The sequence below is a fragment of the Neolamprologus multifasciatus genome, chromosome 7 (genome assembly GCF_963576455.1).
Source record: "Neolamprologus multifasciatus chromosome 7, fNeoMul1.2, whole genome shotgun sequence".
NCBI classification, from domain to species: Eukaryota; Metazoa; Chordata; class Actinopteri; order Cichliformes; family Cichlidae; genus Neolamprologus; species Neolamprologus multifasciatus.
In genome coordinates, this window is record NC_140445.1 from 53,119,014 (window position 1) to 53,133,510 (window position 14,497).

At 39.0% G+C, this 14,497-nt stretch overlaps 1 protein-coding gene across 2 annotated transcripts; it reads left to right on the forward strand.

Moving 5' to 3' along the window:
* Positions 1-1,579: 1,579 nt before the first annotated feature.
* gtf2h1 (general transcription factor IIH, polypeptide 1) lies at positions 1,580-14,397 on the forward strand. Of its 2 annotated transcripts, none has more exons than XM_085166371.1 (15): positions 1,580-1,782; positions 2,166-2,351; positions 2,444-2,636; positions 6,440-6,605; positions 6,704-6,797; positions 7,830-7,979; positions 8,062-8,141; positions 8,232-8,365; positions 8,446-8,533; positions 8,615-8,703; positions 9,878-9,995; positions 11,428-11,518; positions 11,998-12,113; positions 13,467-13,559; positions 13,646-14,397. In XM_085166371.1, exons 2-15 carry the CDS (start codon positions 2,198-2,200, stop codon positions 13,730-13,732), a joined length of 1,653 nt encoding a protein of 550 aa, XP_085022497.1. In that variant the 5' UTR covers positions 1,580-1,782; positions 2,166-2,197; the 3' UTR covers positions 13,733-14,397. The 2 variants fall into 2 exon arrangements, with proteins under 2 accessions (XP_085022497.1, XP_085022496.1); XM_085166370.1 differs by having other exon boundaries at positions 1,582-1,782; positions 2,183-2,351.
* The last annotated feature ends 100 nt before the right edge of the window (positions 14,398-14,497 follow it).

A 14,497-nucleotide genomic window follows, 5' to 3' on the forward strand; every position in this document is an offset into this window, starting at 1 on the left:
AGGAAGAAAGTTGATTTAAGTCACTTTGAACATGGCATGGATGGCAACCAGACTGGTCTCAGTATTTCAGAAACTGGTATCTACTGGGATTTTCCCTCACAACCATCTTTACAGTTTACAGAGGATGGTGCCACAGTGAGTGGTAATAGTGAGAAGGACTCATCCAGGCTGGAAAAACTGATCAGGAAGGCTGGCTCTGTGGTCGGTATGAAGCTGAACACTCTGGTGACAGTGGCAGAGAAAAGGACACTAAAAAAACTGCCTGACATTATGGACAATGCTGGGCATCCTCTGCACACAGCCATAAACAACCAGAGGAGTTTGTTCAGTGATAGGTTGCTTCTCCCAAAGACAAGAACCAACAGACTTAAAAACTCCTTTGTCCCACACGCCATCAAACTGTTTAACTCCTCTCTGGAGGGGAGAGGGAGGGGAAACAGGAGGACAAAGGAGGGGGGGACAACTAAGCTGTAGTGCCTTTTCACTGTCCAGTACTTTTTGTTAATAACCAACGGTGCAATAGACATCAATATTTGAAATGTGCAATTCCCTTGTATTCTTATTCCTATTTATTTTATTTATCCCTTTTGTATACTCTTTATTTATATGTCTCTGTCTCTGTATTTATATATGTGTATATATGGTATTCTGCTCACATTCTGTAACTTCTGTTGGTGCTGTGCTATTTGGAAACCGAATTTCCCAGAGGAACCCACCCGAGGGATTAATAAAGTTCTATCTTATCTTATCTTATCTTATCTTATCTTATCGCCTTGTGAAGTCAGAAAAGACTAGCCAGACTACTTCCAACTGATAGGAATGCACCATTAACTCAAATAACCGCACACTGCAACCAAGGTATTCAGGAGAGGATCTCTGAATGCACAAGATATCAAACTTTGAACGCAATGAGCTACAGCAGGACCACAATGAGTACAACTCCTGTCTGCTAAGAACAGGAAACTCAGCTACAATTCATGCAGACTGACTAAAACTAGACAACAGAGGAATGGAAACACATTGCCTGGTTTGATAAGCCTTGATTTCTGCTGGAACACTCAGATGTTAGGGTCAGAAACAGAAACTGGCATTTCAGGCTGCAGGTGCTATGATGGTGCGTAGGGGATATTTTCTTGTTAAACTCTGGGCCTGTACCTAATGAGCATCATTTAATTGCCACAGTCTCCAGGAGTATTGCTGTTGACCACGTTCATCTCTTTATGACCACAGTGTACCCATCTTCAAAAAATATTGTTTCCAACAAGATACGTGTGCCACAAATCTCAAAACATCTCAAACTGGTTTCGTGAACATGACAATGAGTTCAGTGTATTCAATGGCCTCACCAGATCTCAGGTCAATAGAGCACCTTTCGGAAGTGGATGAACAAATCTGCAGCAAGTGTGCGATCCTGTCAGATCAATATTGACTAAAATCTCAAATGAATGTTTTAATCGTGTTTTATCCTCCTTAACAGCATCGTAATTACTGGTAACACATCTGTCAATTTGGTTAAAATGCACGTTAAATAGAAATCGTACCTTTCACTTCTGCCTTTGGTGGAACGATGGTCTTCTTCGCCTCATCCCACCGGAACCTTTATAGTGTAACACACCGCTCGGCAGTCATGTCGGCGCTGAAGTCGAGTCGCTCGTTGCCAGAGTCGTGAAAAAAATCGCCAGTGTAACTCATTCTGCAGTTTTTATACTGAAGAATAAAGCGTGTCAAGATTATGTGTTGAGGGGAAGCAAGGCGTTCGTTGCAGTATTGATTTATTTTGAGGTAAAGTAAGTTTTCTCCCGACTTCACCCTGAAGCTTTTTTCTTCTTCACTGTTAGCTAACGTTAGGCAGCTTAGCTGAGTAGATATAATAAAACAGTCAACACCACGTCGACTTTGCATATGTTTAAGTGCCATTAAGGTTATATAGGACAGACTTCCTAAGAAGGAGAACTTACAGTTATGGCACTACAGTGGAGGGAGTTTAAATTATTATTGCTTGCAGCTTATTTGAGGTTCTTGAATAAACTGAGAAATAAACTGTTCGCTTTTATTTGAGCTACAGTTAGTATTTTTTCATCCCACTAACCCATATTTGTTGCTATTCTCCATTTTATAGTGCGCGATTACATTAACGGGTAGTTACTATTCATAATCAGCAGCAGTTTATCTGTTTTCTCAGTTAGTTGCTTGAGCCATGACATCGCTATCAGAGGAGGTTCTGCTGGTGGTGAAAAAGGTCCGTCAGAAGAAGCAGGATGGTACACTCTATCTGATGGCTGAACGTATAGCCTGGGGTCCAGAAGGCAAAGATCGCTTCACAGTCAGCCACTTGTATGCAGATATCCGCTGTGAGTACTAGATGCCGTTAAACTACAAATCGAGGCACAGAAATGCTCATCTCTACGAAAATTGCTCAAGCTGCTGTTTCTGCTCTGTACAGGTCAGAAGATCAGCCCTGATGGGAAAGCCAAAGTCCAGCTCCAGCTCGTCCTTCACACTGGCGAGAGCACCACATTCCACTTTGCCAACGAGAGCACTGCACTCAAAGACCGAGAGGCTGCCAAGGAACTGCTGCAGCAGCTGCTGCCCAAGTTCAAGAAGAAAGCCAACAAGGAGCTGGAGGAGAAAAACAGGTACATTTTTAACGTAAATACATGTATCAAGGGTAATGTTTTAGCAGAAGTAATCACAGTCTGTACTAGCCTGCCTGCAGTAATATGTGGTGGTCGTATTTGTAATTCAATTTTGGATGTTAAAATGGGGGCCTTCATTTACAAATTGTGTGAACTGGGGTGTAGATTCCCAGCTGCATTTGTTTTTTCTGAGAAGTTGGATCTCACAGCTTTCAAACCTGAATGGACCGCAGTCGCCCAGTAGAAGTGGAAAAACCTGGTTTTGTTTGTTATCTGGAAATGTAGTCATTCAGCCATGACTAGCAATACCTGAAATGCAGTGCAATGCCTGCTGCAGCACATTCACAAACAGAGCTTGATCAGTTCTCTGAGTCAAAATACATAACAGTGGTAGTACAGATTATTTTAAACTTTTACTTCTGTTTATCGGATTGGTGTGGCTTTCCACATTTTTGAAGATAGCATTCCAGTGGAAATGCCAAACTGGGAACTCTGGATTTCTGACTCCAAATGGAACGTAGCATTACTTCAGTGTTAGCTCTCATATTCAGATTGGCAGAAGCTAAAGAGGAAAACACATTCTCTGTCATCCATGACATTATTTACTTATTCCTTTTGGGTTGGGAAGTAATTCAATTTTATTTATATAGCGCCAAATCACAACAAAAGTCGCCTCAAGGCGCTTCATAGATACAGAGAAAAACCCAACAATCATATGACCCCTTATGAGCAAGCACTTTGGCAACAGTGGGAAGGAAAAACTCCCTTTTAACAGGAAGAAACCTCCAGCAGAACCAGGCTCAGGGAGGGGCGGCCATCTGCTGCGACCGGTTGGGGTGAGAGAAGGAAGACAGGATAAAAGACATGCTGTGGAAGAGAGACAGAGATTAATAACAGATATGATTCAATACAGAGAGGTCTGTTAATACATAGTGAGCGAGAAGGGTGACTGGAAAGGAAAAACTCAATGCATCATGGGAATCCCCCGGCAGCCTACATCTATTGCAGCATAACTAAGGGAGGATTCAGGGTCACCTGGTCCAGCCCTAACTATATGCTTTAGCAAAAAGGAAAGTTTTAAGCCTAATCTTAAAAGTAGAGATAGTGTCTGTCTCCCGAATCCAAACTGGAAGCTGGTTCCACAGAAGAGGGGCCTGAAAACTGAAGGCTCTGCCTCCCATTCTACTTTTAAATACTCTAGGAACAACAAGTAGGCCTGCAGAGCGGGAGCGAAGTGCTCTAATAGGGTGATATGGTACTACAAGGTCATTAAGATAAGATGGGGCCTGATTATTTAAGACCTTGTATGTGAGGAGCAGGATTTTGAATTCAATTCTGGATTTAACAGGAAGCCAATGAAGGGAAGCCAAAACAGGAGAAATATGCTCTCTCTTTCTAGTCCCTGTCAGTACTCTTGCTGCAGCATTTTGGATTAACTGAAGGCTTTTCAGTGAGTTTTTTGGACATCCTGATAATAATGAATTGCAGTAGTCCAGCCTGGAAGTAATAAATGCATGAACTAGTTTTTCAGCGTCACTCTGAGACAGGATATTTCTAATTTTAGAGATGATGCGCAAATGGAAGAACGCAGTCTTACATATTTGTTTAATATGTGCGTTGAAGGACATATCCTGGTCAAAAATGACTCCAAGGTTCCTCACAGTGTTACTGGAGGCCAAGGTAATGCCATCCAGAGTAAGAATCTGGTTAGATACCATATTTCTAAGCTTTTCAGCGCCGAGTAATAAAATCATACATGCAGTCCATATAGTTGCCAATAGTATTCTTTGTTAAAATCTCTAGTTGTGTTTGTTTTGGGCCTTGACATGTAATAGAGGGATGCTGCTGCTAAGATACTGCGAGCTACCTTATCTCATCACATGTGACATATTTGCATGAGACAGTTTTACCTTCATTTTCTATCAATTTTAAAGCTCTTTTTTGTAATGTTTGTTCAGAGTTCTCTGTAAACTCCTATTGAGTTCTCAGAGTCCATCTGTGTGAATGCTCGATAGTTGTTCATATTTATTTAGTATCATGATAATCCTTTTGGCTCTGCCACAGGATTTCCCATTTTACAACTATTCTGCAAACAAAGTGCAAATCACAAATGCTTGTCCTGCAGACCTGTGTGGAAATATACTCATTATTATTATTTATATACACATTTATATATAAAGAATGACATCAGTTCAGTTTAATTCGATTTTTTTTTAAATTTGTTGGTTTACATTGTCTTATATTTGACTTACATTTGACTTTAGTAATAAGAGATATTACGTCTGAGATGCATTTTTAGTGCAGTTGGAATTTATAAATATGTATAAATAAAGGCTGGTAAGAACAAGAGAGGGGAAACATAATGATAATCTCATTATTTACCTGCTCTTTTCAATAATAAAAATATAATAAAAATATAATCAGCTGGCAGCTTTCACATGAGTGGCCAGTTACATTTGCACTGTGGGCATGCATTTACTAATGTAAACAGGAAACAGAGGGTAATTTTGTGGAAAAATACCATGGGGAGTCAATGATGAAGTGAAACTGTTACTCAAAGAACAAACTGAGTATAAAGTGGTCATGGTAGTAGACAACAGAATAGGAGTTGCCACAAAAGGAAAATGCATCTAGGATCATTATCCATACACACATATTTAAGCTGATTAGGAAGCTGTTATGTTTCTGTTTAAATTTTGTGGCTGATGAGACTAAACCAGTAAACAAATGAGGGTGCCAGCATCAGCATTTCCAAAAGTGTCTTTTCTGCCCATCTAGACAAAAACACAGACCCACAATTTTCAACCAAAGCTGGACCAGCAGCATTTCTAGGTTAAAGGATCCTAAAATGCTGCAGAAGTAGTGTAAATGGTGTGTGGGATTATTGTGATTAAAAACACTGCATTCCACATTAGTGTGTCTGATCTTACAAGATATGGCTAAAATTAATAAAAATAAATACTTTTTTTTTTTTATTATATTTTTATTAGTTTTTCTGTTTTCACAAATAGTACATAATTACATAACATAATAAAGTGTACAATTCAGAACCAAAAATAAATAAATAAATAAAAACAAACAAAAAACAAAAACAAATAAACAAAACAAAAACAAACAGACTGATAACTAAGCACGGAACACCAGCTCAGTTCCATCTAAAAAACAAATAAATAAATAAAGAGAGAATACAATACAGTACAGTACCTGTGGTCCCAGTAGTACATTGCAGTTTGAACACTCAAGAGAATCCTTGTAACATAATATTAGAAACATCAGGTTCCACATAATTCAAGTATGGTTCCCACACCTTAAAGAATTGATCTGTTTTTGAGTGCAGTATATATGTAAGATATTCCAATGGCACTAGATCCAACACTACTCTTTGCCAACCTTTAATAGTTGGTGCTTTTTCATAAATCCATTGGAGTAGTATATTCTTCCTTGCCGCATAGGTGAGAATACAGTACAATCTCCTATTATTCTTGGATATTAATCGCCGGCTGGGGAGGCCCAGTATAAGAGACAGAGGGTCCATCTCCAATTCACAAAATAAATACAATTAACGAAAATTCTAAAACCAAATTGACCTTGTAGTGCAATAAAAGTTAACAAAATGAATGTCTGCATAATAGTACACAGATCTGGCACTTCTTGAGTCAAAGATCGAATTGTCAATTTGCATCTATCTTATTTACTGAGCTGACTGAGAAACAGAGTAAAGCAAATAATGATGCTCCCAGCTCCTTTACATTTGTATGTGTCAACACACTTTTACTCTTTTATTTTTGTATTTTCTCCTGCAGGATGCTTCAAGAAGATCCGGTGCTTTTCCAGCTATATAAAGACCTTGTGGTTAGCCAAGTGATCAGTGCTGAAGAATTCTGGGCCAACCGGTTAGGAGGCATTAACAACACAGACCCCTCACCGTATAACAACAAACAGGAAGTTGGTATATCTGGAGCATTTTTGGTGAGTCCATGAAGTCTGACATAATTATGTCACATTTTCTAATCTGAAGCTCTTACCTACAGCTAAAGTTTAACAGATCTAACTTTTATGCTCCACAGGCAGACATTAGACCTCAAACTGATGGTTGCAATGGCTTGAGATATAACCTGACAGCTGACATTATTGAATCCATCTTCAGAACATATCCTGCAGGTAAAGAATTATGTTATCTCCAACTCTTAAGCCCATAAAAATCCCAGGAAGTGGTTATTACAAGCTCAGGTTTTTATTCCAGTCAAAGCCTGCAACAATGATTTTTAAGGCTGTTCGATATTACAATATTTATTGGATGACGATATGAAAACGTCTATTATTTAATATTACGCTGTCCTTTGTTTCATGGTGTCGCAAAATAAAAAGTTTACGGCAATATTTTTTTCATGGTTTTGATGGTCACTGTAGTTGCTATATTAATAAGTTCTCTCTTACTCTAATATTTAAAATAACTACACTATGGATGAACAAGCGACGGTTTTACGCGTTGTCCTTAGCAACAATGACAGTAAACTCAGTGTGTGGCTCCACCGTCCGCTTGTTTATTTTCCACATAAACCTTTCACAGTAAAGCTGAAGATCCTGTTGTGATTTTTCATAATAAACCAAAATGATGACAAACAGAAAGACCAGTCAAAACAAATCAAGGACCTTATTTCTAAACGAGGGGCTACCTCTGTAGCATGGACATTGTTATGAAAAGTCTGACATGGACCAGAAAACTGTACTATGCAAATTATGCAGAAAACCGGTCCCCACCTCAGACTCAAACACGGCAAACATCTTTTACCACCTACTTAAGAGTCACATAAAAGAATATGGAGAGAGTGCTCAAGATAAACCATGCATCGGTCAAAACACTCGACTCCAGGTACACGACGCCCAGCTGGAAATAGTTCACGCAATTCGTGTTACTCGAGATTCACAGAATTTACAGAAAATGTAAAAGTTTTTGTGATGTATATCGTTGTTGGGACGATAAATGTCTTGTATCGGGATATGAGATTAATGATTTTAATAACTGGCATGCAATCAATCAGAAAGGAAGCAAAACTACAATTTTCTCACTGAAGCAAAGTTAATGAGAAAACTGCATAGAGCCTTCGATGTTTTTCCTCAGTCTATTAAATGTGCAGCTGGTGTCCCTCATAATTTAGAAATTAATTTTTTGACTTTGCATTTTACTTGCAGTGAAGCAGAAGTATAGCGAAAATGTGCCTCATAACCTGACAGAAAAGGAGTTCTGGACCCGCTTTTTCCAGTCCCATTATTTTCACAGAGACCGCATCAACACAGGGACACAGGATATCTTCTCAGAGTGTGCAAAGCAGGATGAGAAGGGTAGGCAATCTGACTCCTTTCTAGGACTGCCACCACACGTAGGAAGTCATTAATGTAAAGTTTTAACATTCAATCCATGCAGGGTTAAAGTCTCTCGTGACTCAAGGAGTAAAGAATCCTTTGGTTGACCTCCAGTCGTTGGAGGATAAAACATTAGATGAGGTGAGATGATTAGCCATCCTCAGTCATTTGTGATAACTCTGTAATCATTTACCTTCCTTTACCAATCAAAACCTGTTTTTTGTGACACAGGGTTATGGAATTTGCACAACACAGCCCTCAACTTCCAATGCAAACAAGTCAGTGAAGGACAGCAGTAACTCTGCCATTATAAAGCGGTTCAACCATCACAGTGCCATGGTCCTGGCAGCAGGCTCAAGGAGAGGGTAAAGAAGTCACACTTAAACCTGAGTGCAAGCTTTTCAGCGTCTTTTATCATTTTCCTGATAATCTCCTGTTTTTGAAGGGAGTTGGCGTCTGACCAAGCCAGTGAGACGAGCAGTACAGATGGAAACTCGAGGGATTCTGACTTCTTTCAACCTCCTGTTAAGAAGGTACAATGGCTTTGCTTTTTTTCAGTATTGCTCTCTGTGTAGCAGCTTCACTGACTCTGTTCTGTGGACAAACTTTCTTAGGTTAAACTACAGGAAGCCATAGAATTTGAGGATCTGCAAAGGGAAAACAGACCAAAAACAGTCCCATTAAACCTGAAGAAGTCTGACAGGTACCACATGTCCACTTATTTTCATATATATTATTAAAAAAATTTCTGGGTGACTCCATGTTTTTTTTAATCTAATAATATCATCGGTTAACAAGTGTAAAGTGATTCTAAATTATCATTAGTTAATAAATGTAAAACATACACACGACTTATGGCTGCCTGTAGCTCAGGAGATAGAGCAGCTCATCTGCTAATCGGAAGGCTGGTGGTTTGATCGCTTGCTACTGAAGCCTACATGCCAAGATACTAAAACACCATAAGAAGAGCCAAGATGGAGTTAGTTTGGGCAAGATACGAACCCCAAGTTGCTCTCAAGTTGTGTGTGAATGTTAGATAGAAAGCACGTAGAGAAAGCAATAAATTAAAGAATAAAGTGAATGGGTGAGTGAGGCAGGTTGAATAAAGTGCTTTGAGTCCTCAGGTAGAGTAGAAAAGTGATGTCATTTAGCTGTCTTTATTTTCCAAGAATTTTGCAGTTTATGAAATTGTTCAGTAAGCTGTGTTTGTGTTTTCAAATGTAGTTTATTGAGAGATTTTTTTTTTCAGATGAGGAAGTTGACAGAACAAAGACGGGAAGTTTTGGAAAGTCCGGTGGTTTTTTTAATTGCATCATTGCCTGGCTGTATCTTTTGACTAAACAATTATTAGCTCAGTAGTTCTTACCTGCGACCTCTTCTGTATATTGTTTACATGAGTTAAATAAATTGAACACAAACTCTTCACATCAGAAGCCAAAAAAGATCACATCCGCATATAATGCTAGTTTATTTTCCCAACAGAAATTATATCTATTAATCTTAGTTTCATGCCATGTTTTTCCCTGCACTGGCTCGCAGCTCACAGAAGCACTGCATTAGGTGCTGATTGGCTGTCAGGTTTAGAAAAGTTTGTATAGCCGGGATAGTTTGTAGAACTCTACAGACAAAAATCAGCCAAGCAAAGTTTGAGAAGAGGGTTTGTTGTTGCTGATCCTTCTTTTGTACAAAGTTCTCACTTGTAGTGTTTCATAATAGATGTGATGTAATACAAGGTCAAATGTTTTTGCTACAGCATACTGTTGCTATAGCACAAGGGGCTGCTCTTCTATTTGCAGCACTGATTCATGTTTTAGGCTAACAAAACTGCCTTGTTTTTAGTCAGACTATCCAATGTGTCTCACTTCTCTTTTTATAAGGTATGCTCATGGACCTGTGCCACTTCAATCCCAGCAGTATACAACTAGCCAAGATATCATCAACTCTGTCAACTACATCCGTCATGAGATGGCTAGTTACAAACCCAGCCTCACTCAGGTTAGAGCCCAGACTTTGTGTTTCTGTTACTTTAGCACTTGGCTAAAGATGATGTCATCAGATCTTAACCTGCATTCGCATACTCATTCAGACTACAATTAGATGCATGCATGCTTATGATGAGCCTCTGTTGTGATTCAACTGATCTTTGGAGTCATTCATGCACAGCTGTGAAGTTTAGCAACTAATTTTCAGGTAACGTTCAGGAGAACACATGTCAGGGAGGTGCCCAACAAAGAGTCTGATATCCCTGTGATGTTGTTGTTCTTTCAGCTTAGAATTCAGTGTCGCTCCAGACACATGTTTAGGATGTAAGCCTCCAGTGCTTTGTGTCAGAAAGTCAAGGCAGAAAGGCTTTTAAACACATAGTTAATGTTGTAAACAAGTCCATTTAAATGGAAATATAAGCCAGGAAGTTGAGTGCTTAAACCCATCACAAAGCAGCCATGTCATTTACTGGGAAAACCTTGGCAGACATCCATTATTTATGACTCTTCCCTCAGAGATGGGACATTTCACATACTGAAGCTTATATTCAGTGTTGCCCATGTCAGCGGACTGGGAGACATTTCATTGTCCCAGACTGCAATCAGTAGATGATGTTGATATTTTCACTTTCAAATGGTGATTATCAGAGCTTTCTTATATATTGTAAACTTTGTAATATATTGCAATATTTAATTAGTTCAGTCTGCTACTGTTATTGTCTTGGAGCAACTGTAATCCACATAATTTCCTTATTAGGGATTAGTGAAGTATTCTGATTAACGGATGAGACAATTTTGGAATTAATTTATTCTTTGGTAGAAAAAAAGATTTAGATTATCGTACTTGAGTATTTAAATTGTTAGAGATAATCTAATAATTCAGGTAGTGACCGAAAGAACGAGATCGGGAAAACATAGGTGGAAATTGGCTTCCTCTGAAGGGTGGCTGGCCTACCCTTAGAGAGAGGGTGAGAAGTTCGGCCATTCGGGAGGGGCTCAGAGTAGAGCCGCTGCTATTCCAAATCGAAAGGAGCCAGTTGAGGTGGTTCGGGCATCTGACAAGGATGCCTCCTGGGCGAGGTTTTCCGGGCATGTCCCACCAGGAGTAGGCCCCGGGGCAGACCCAGGACATGCTGGAGAGATTATATCTCTTGGCTGGCCTGGAACGCCTTGGTGTTCCCCCGGATAAGCTGGAGGACGTGGCTGGGGAGAGGGAGGTCTGGGCTTCTCTGCTTGGGCTACTGCCCCTGCGACCCAGCCCTGGATAAGCGGAAGAAAATGGATGGATGGATAATCAAACCTCTCAGAGCTAAAAAAATTCAATTTCAGATCCTATACATTTAATTGTAGTGTTGATATCACTGTAATTACTTAATCTGCTTACTGTTACAGCTTTATCAAATTATGAGTATGACAGATTTTAACTACAGTCACGCTTTTTGTAGGTGTTGTCCAGCACAGCAGCTACTTCTGCCATTGCAGCACTTTCTCCAGGTGGCGTCCTCATGCAGGGAGGTGCACAGCAAGCCATAAATCGTAAGTGTGTACTACAGATTTGGTAAAAGCATTGTTGCTGACTATTGACAAGCTATAAACGATTGAGCAATATGATGAATGTCAGCTGAGATGTGGGCTGATCAAGTAGAGTTGTCACCCGGAGCGAGCGGCGTGGACAACTTGTGAACAAGGCAACGTAGGATTTTTCCAATTCATATCATAGGTGCATTTAATAAAAATCTTGGACATTTAAATCTCAGTGACCTCAACATCACAGTTAGAAGTTTCTGGAAATCTTGTTAATGCGATAACTCAAAAAGGAAGCCACCTAGGATTTTGATATTCATATGTTAGGTGTATCTGCTAGGAGGCTGAGGGGGTAGCACTGGCAGCTGCCAGTATTTTTCTATCCTTAAATGTGTTTAAATACCACCACAAAAACAATCGGTTATCTTGTTTTGAAACATATTTTACCTAACAGCTTTGAGAATAATTAAGGTTTGTCTTTTTCCTTCCAGAAATGGTACCGACCGAGGTTCAGGGAGAGTTGAAGCATCTTTATGTAGCTGCTGGAGAGCTATTGAGACACTTCTGGTCCTGTTTTCCTGTAAATACACCGTTTTTGGAGGAGAAGGTGACTGACATTCATTTTGTTTCCATTATCCCTGTGACCCATATATTTGACTACACAAGAAAATCATCTTTGTATTTAATGTATATTTCTTCCTCCATGTAGTTTTGGGAGTAATTAATTAATTAACATTAATATTGAGTGAACATTAACATACTGTGCGAAAGTCTTGAGCCAATCTTTTTTTATATATATATTTATTTATTTATTTATTTCTAGGACATTGGGAAATAGGTGCTGTGTGTACAGTGTATATAAGGAAAAAACAGTTTGTACAATTCTAACAAAAGCGAAAGTTTATATTTGGTATGACCACCTTTATTCTTCGACGCAGCCTGAACTCTCTTAGGCAAGCTTTTATGTAATTTCTCTAAATAGCCCTTTAGAAATATTTCTTCTGGCTTCTTGAAGGATATTGTGTTTGGGATCATTGTTATGCTGTAAAATGAAGCAGATGTTTTCCGAACAGTATTGCAAAAATACTAAATATGTTATCTTTGTCATTTTTCATAGAGTGAACTAAAGAATGAGGAGGAATTGTGTGGTTTTTGCATGTGGGGGGGTGTCAGGCTGCTAGTAACAAAATGTGAAAAATTACAAAAAATTGGCTCTTTTTTTTATGCCTGATGATTTCGTAGGTCAGTAATATGTCTGTGTAGGTTCTCAGTCATCCAGGTCATGGTACTCTATGGAGCTTGGAAAGAAAGTGGCTGGATTTCTTTAAGTTTTCATTTTCACAAAATGAAAAGTCTGCTCGCTTTCTGTCTAAGCTTCTCAGACCAAAGGTCAGCAAAATCTATCAAACTGAGGGGTGGCTCAAGACTTTCTCACAGTAGTGTCTTTGAGTTTTGAAATTAAAGTGGAAGAAAAAAGCTTTTGTCTTTAAGTTTTTTGACACATCTTAGTAGCAGCTTTCCCAATTGCACTGTTATTTCAGGTTAAAAAGACCTGTGTAAATGAATTTGACTCTTAACTGAAATTATCACTGATACATTAAAACTGAAGCTATAAAATCCCATGTAAAATCTTGGTAAAACAAATAAAAAAGAAAACTGTTTTTAAGAGTTTGCTGACTTGGCCCTTTTTCTCACTTTGGCAATATTGTGACATCTGTGACTCATCCCACCAGCATAACTAACCCCAGCACTTAAGAAATGTCCTGCAAAGTCATGGGTAAACTAAGTAAAACAATAACTATACTTAACTAGGTATTTGCTATGAAAACTAGTAGACATGCTTGCCACCGTAAAGCTGAAACTTATGTGAATCAGTTTACTTCTATCCATGTCTGCACACCATTAACTTAGTCTTTGTTTTTTACATTTATGTTTTTCATCTTTTTTTTTTTTCTTGCAGGTGATTAAAATGAAGTCGAACCTCGAGAGATTTCAAATGACTAAACTTCATCCTTTCAAGGAGAAAATTCAGCGTCAGTATTTGAGTACAAATGTAAGTTTTTGAGCCATCAACAGTGTTGCACAGGCTTTCTTTCACCTCGTAGATGTAGCGCTAAAATCTCTTTGGTATTCCCACAGCTCACAGGGCACTTGGAGGAAATGCTGCAGACTGCCTATAGTAAGTTCCAGATCTGGCAAACTCGTCGGATGATGAGGAAAACCTGAGCTCTGACATTTTTTCAAAGAGAAACCAAGAAAGACAGTAAAGTGGTCGGACAAATGACTTGTGAAGGTCCTCCGAACTGCTGTGAGCAGACCACAGACTAAAGCCTAATGGAACACAGTTCACAAGGGCTTAATGAGGAGGATATAGAGGGATGCTGCTACAACCCCAAATGTTCAACAAAGACTAACTGCATTTCAGTCACAGAAAACTGTAATTAGTTTCTTTCTCGTTTCTTTCTCTTTTCTTTGTCTTTTCCTAGTGTTTGAGAGATTGGTGCCTGTAATGGTTAAAACAGGACTTTTAAAAGGGTTTAATATGACCAAAATGCAGATGGAAATGAATAAAACTACAAAAACGGCTCTCAGGACAACCGTGTGAGATGCAAGTGGAGGACTGCCAATGTGTTTCATCAGTGCACAGAACAGAAAGAAATGTGCATTGATGTGCAAGATACCCCTCTGAACTCTGGATAGATTTGTTGGAACAGTTGTCCGGAAAATCTTAATCAAGAGGGGACGTGAATATAGCAATACTCTAAAGACATTTCACACACGAGTGCATTACATGTGGCTCAAATCACACTGTCACTGATTTGTAACGTCTGCACTGAAGACAGAAATGTAACTCTGAAATAAAGTGAGGCATAAAGCTTTTGTTCATCATACTGCTTGTGTAGACTTAGTTATTTCATTTAAATCTCCACACTGCAGCTTGTTTTGCTTTGTTTTGGTTTTTTTGTTTTCGAATAATGTGATGAGTTGTTT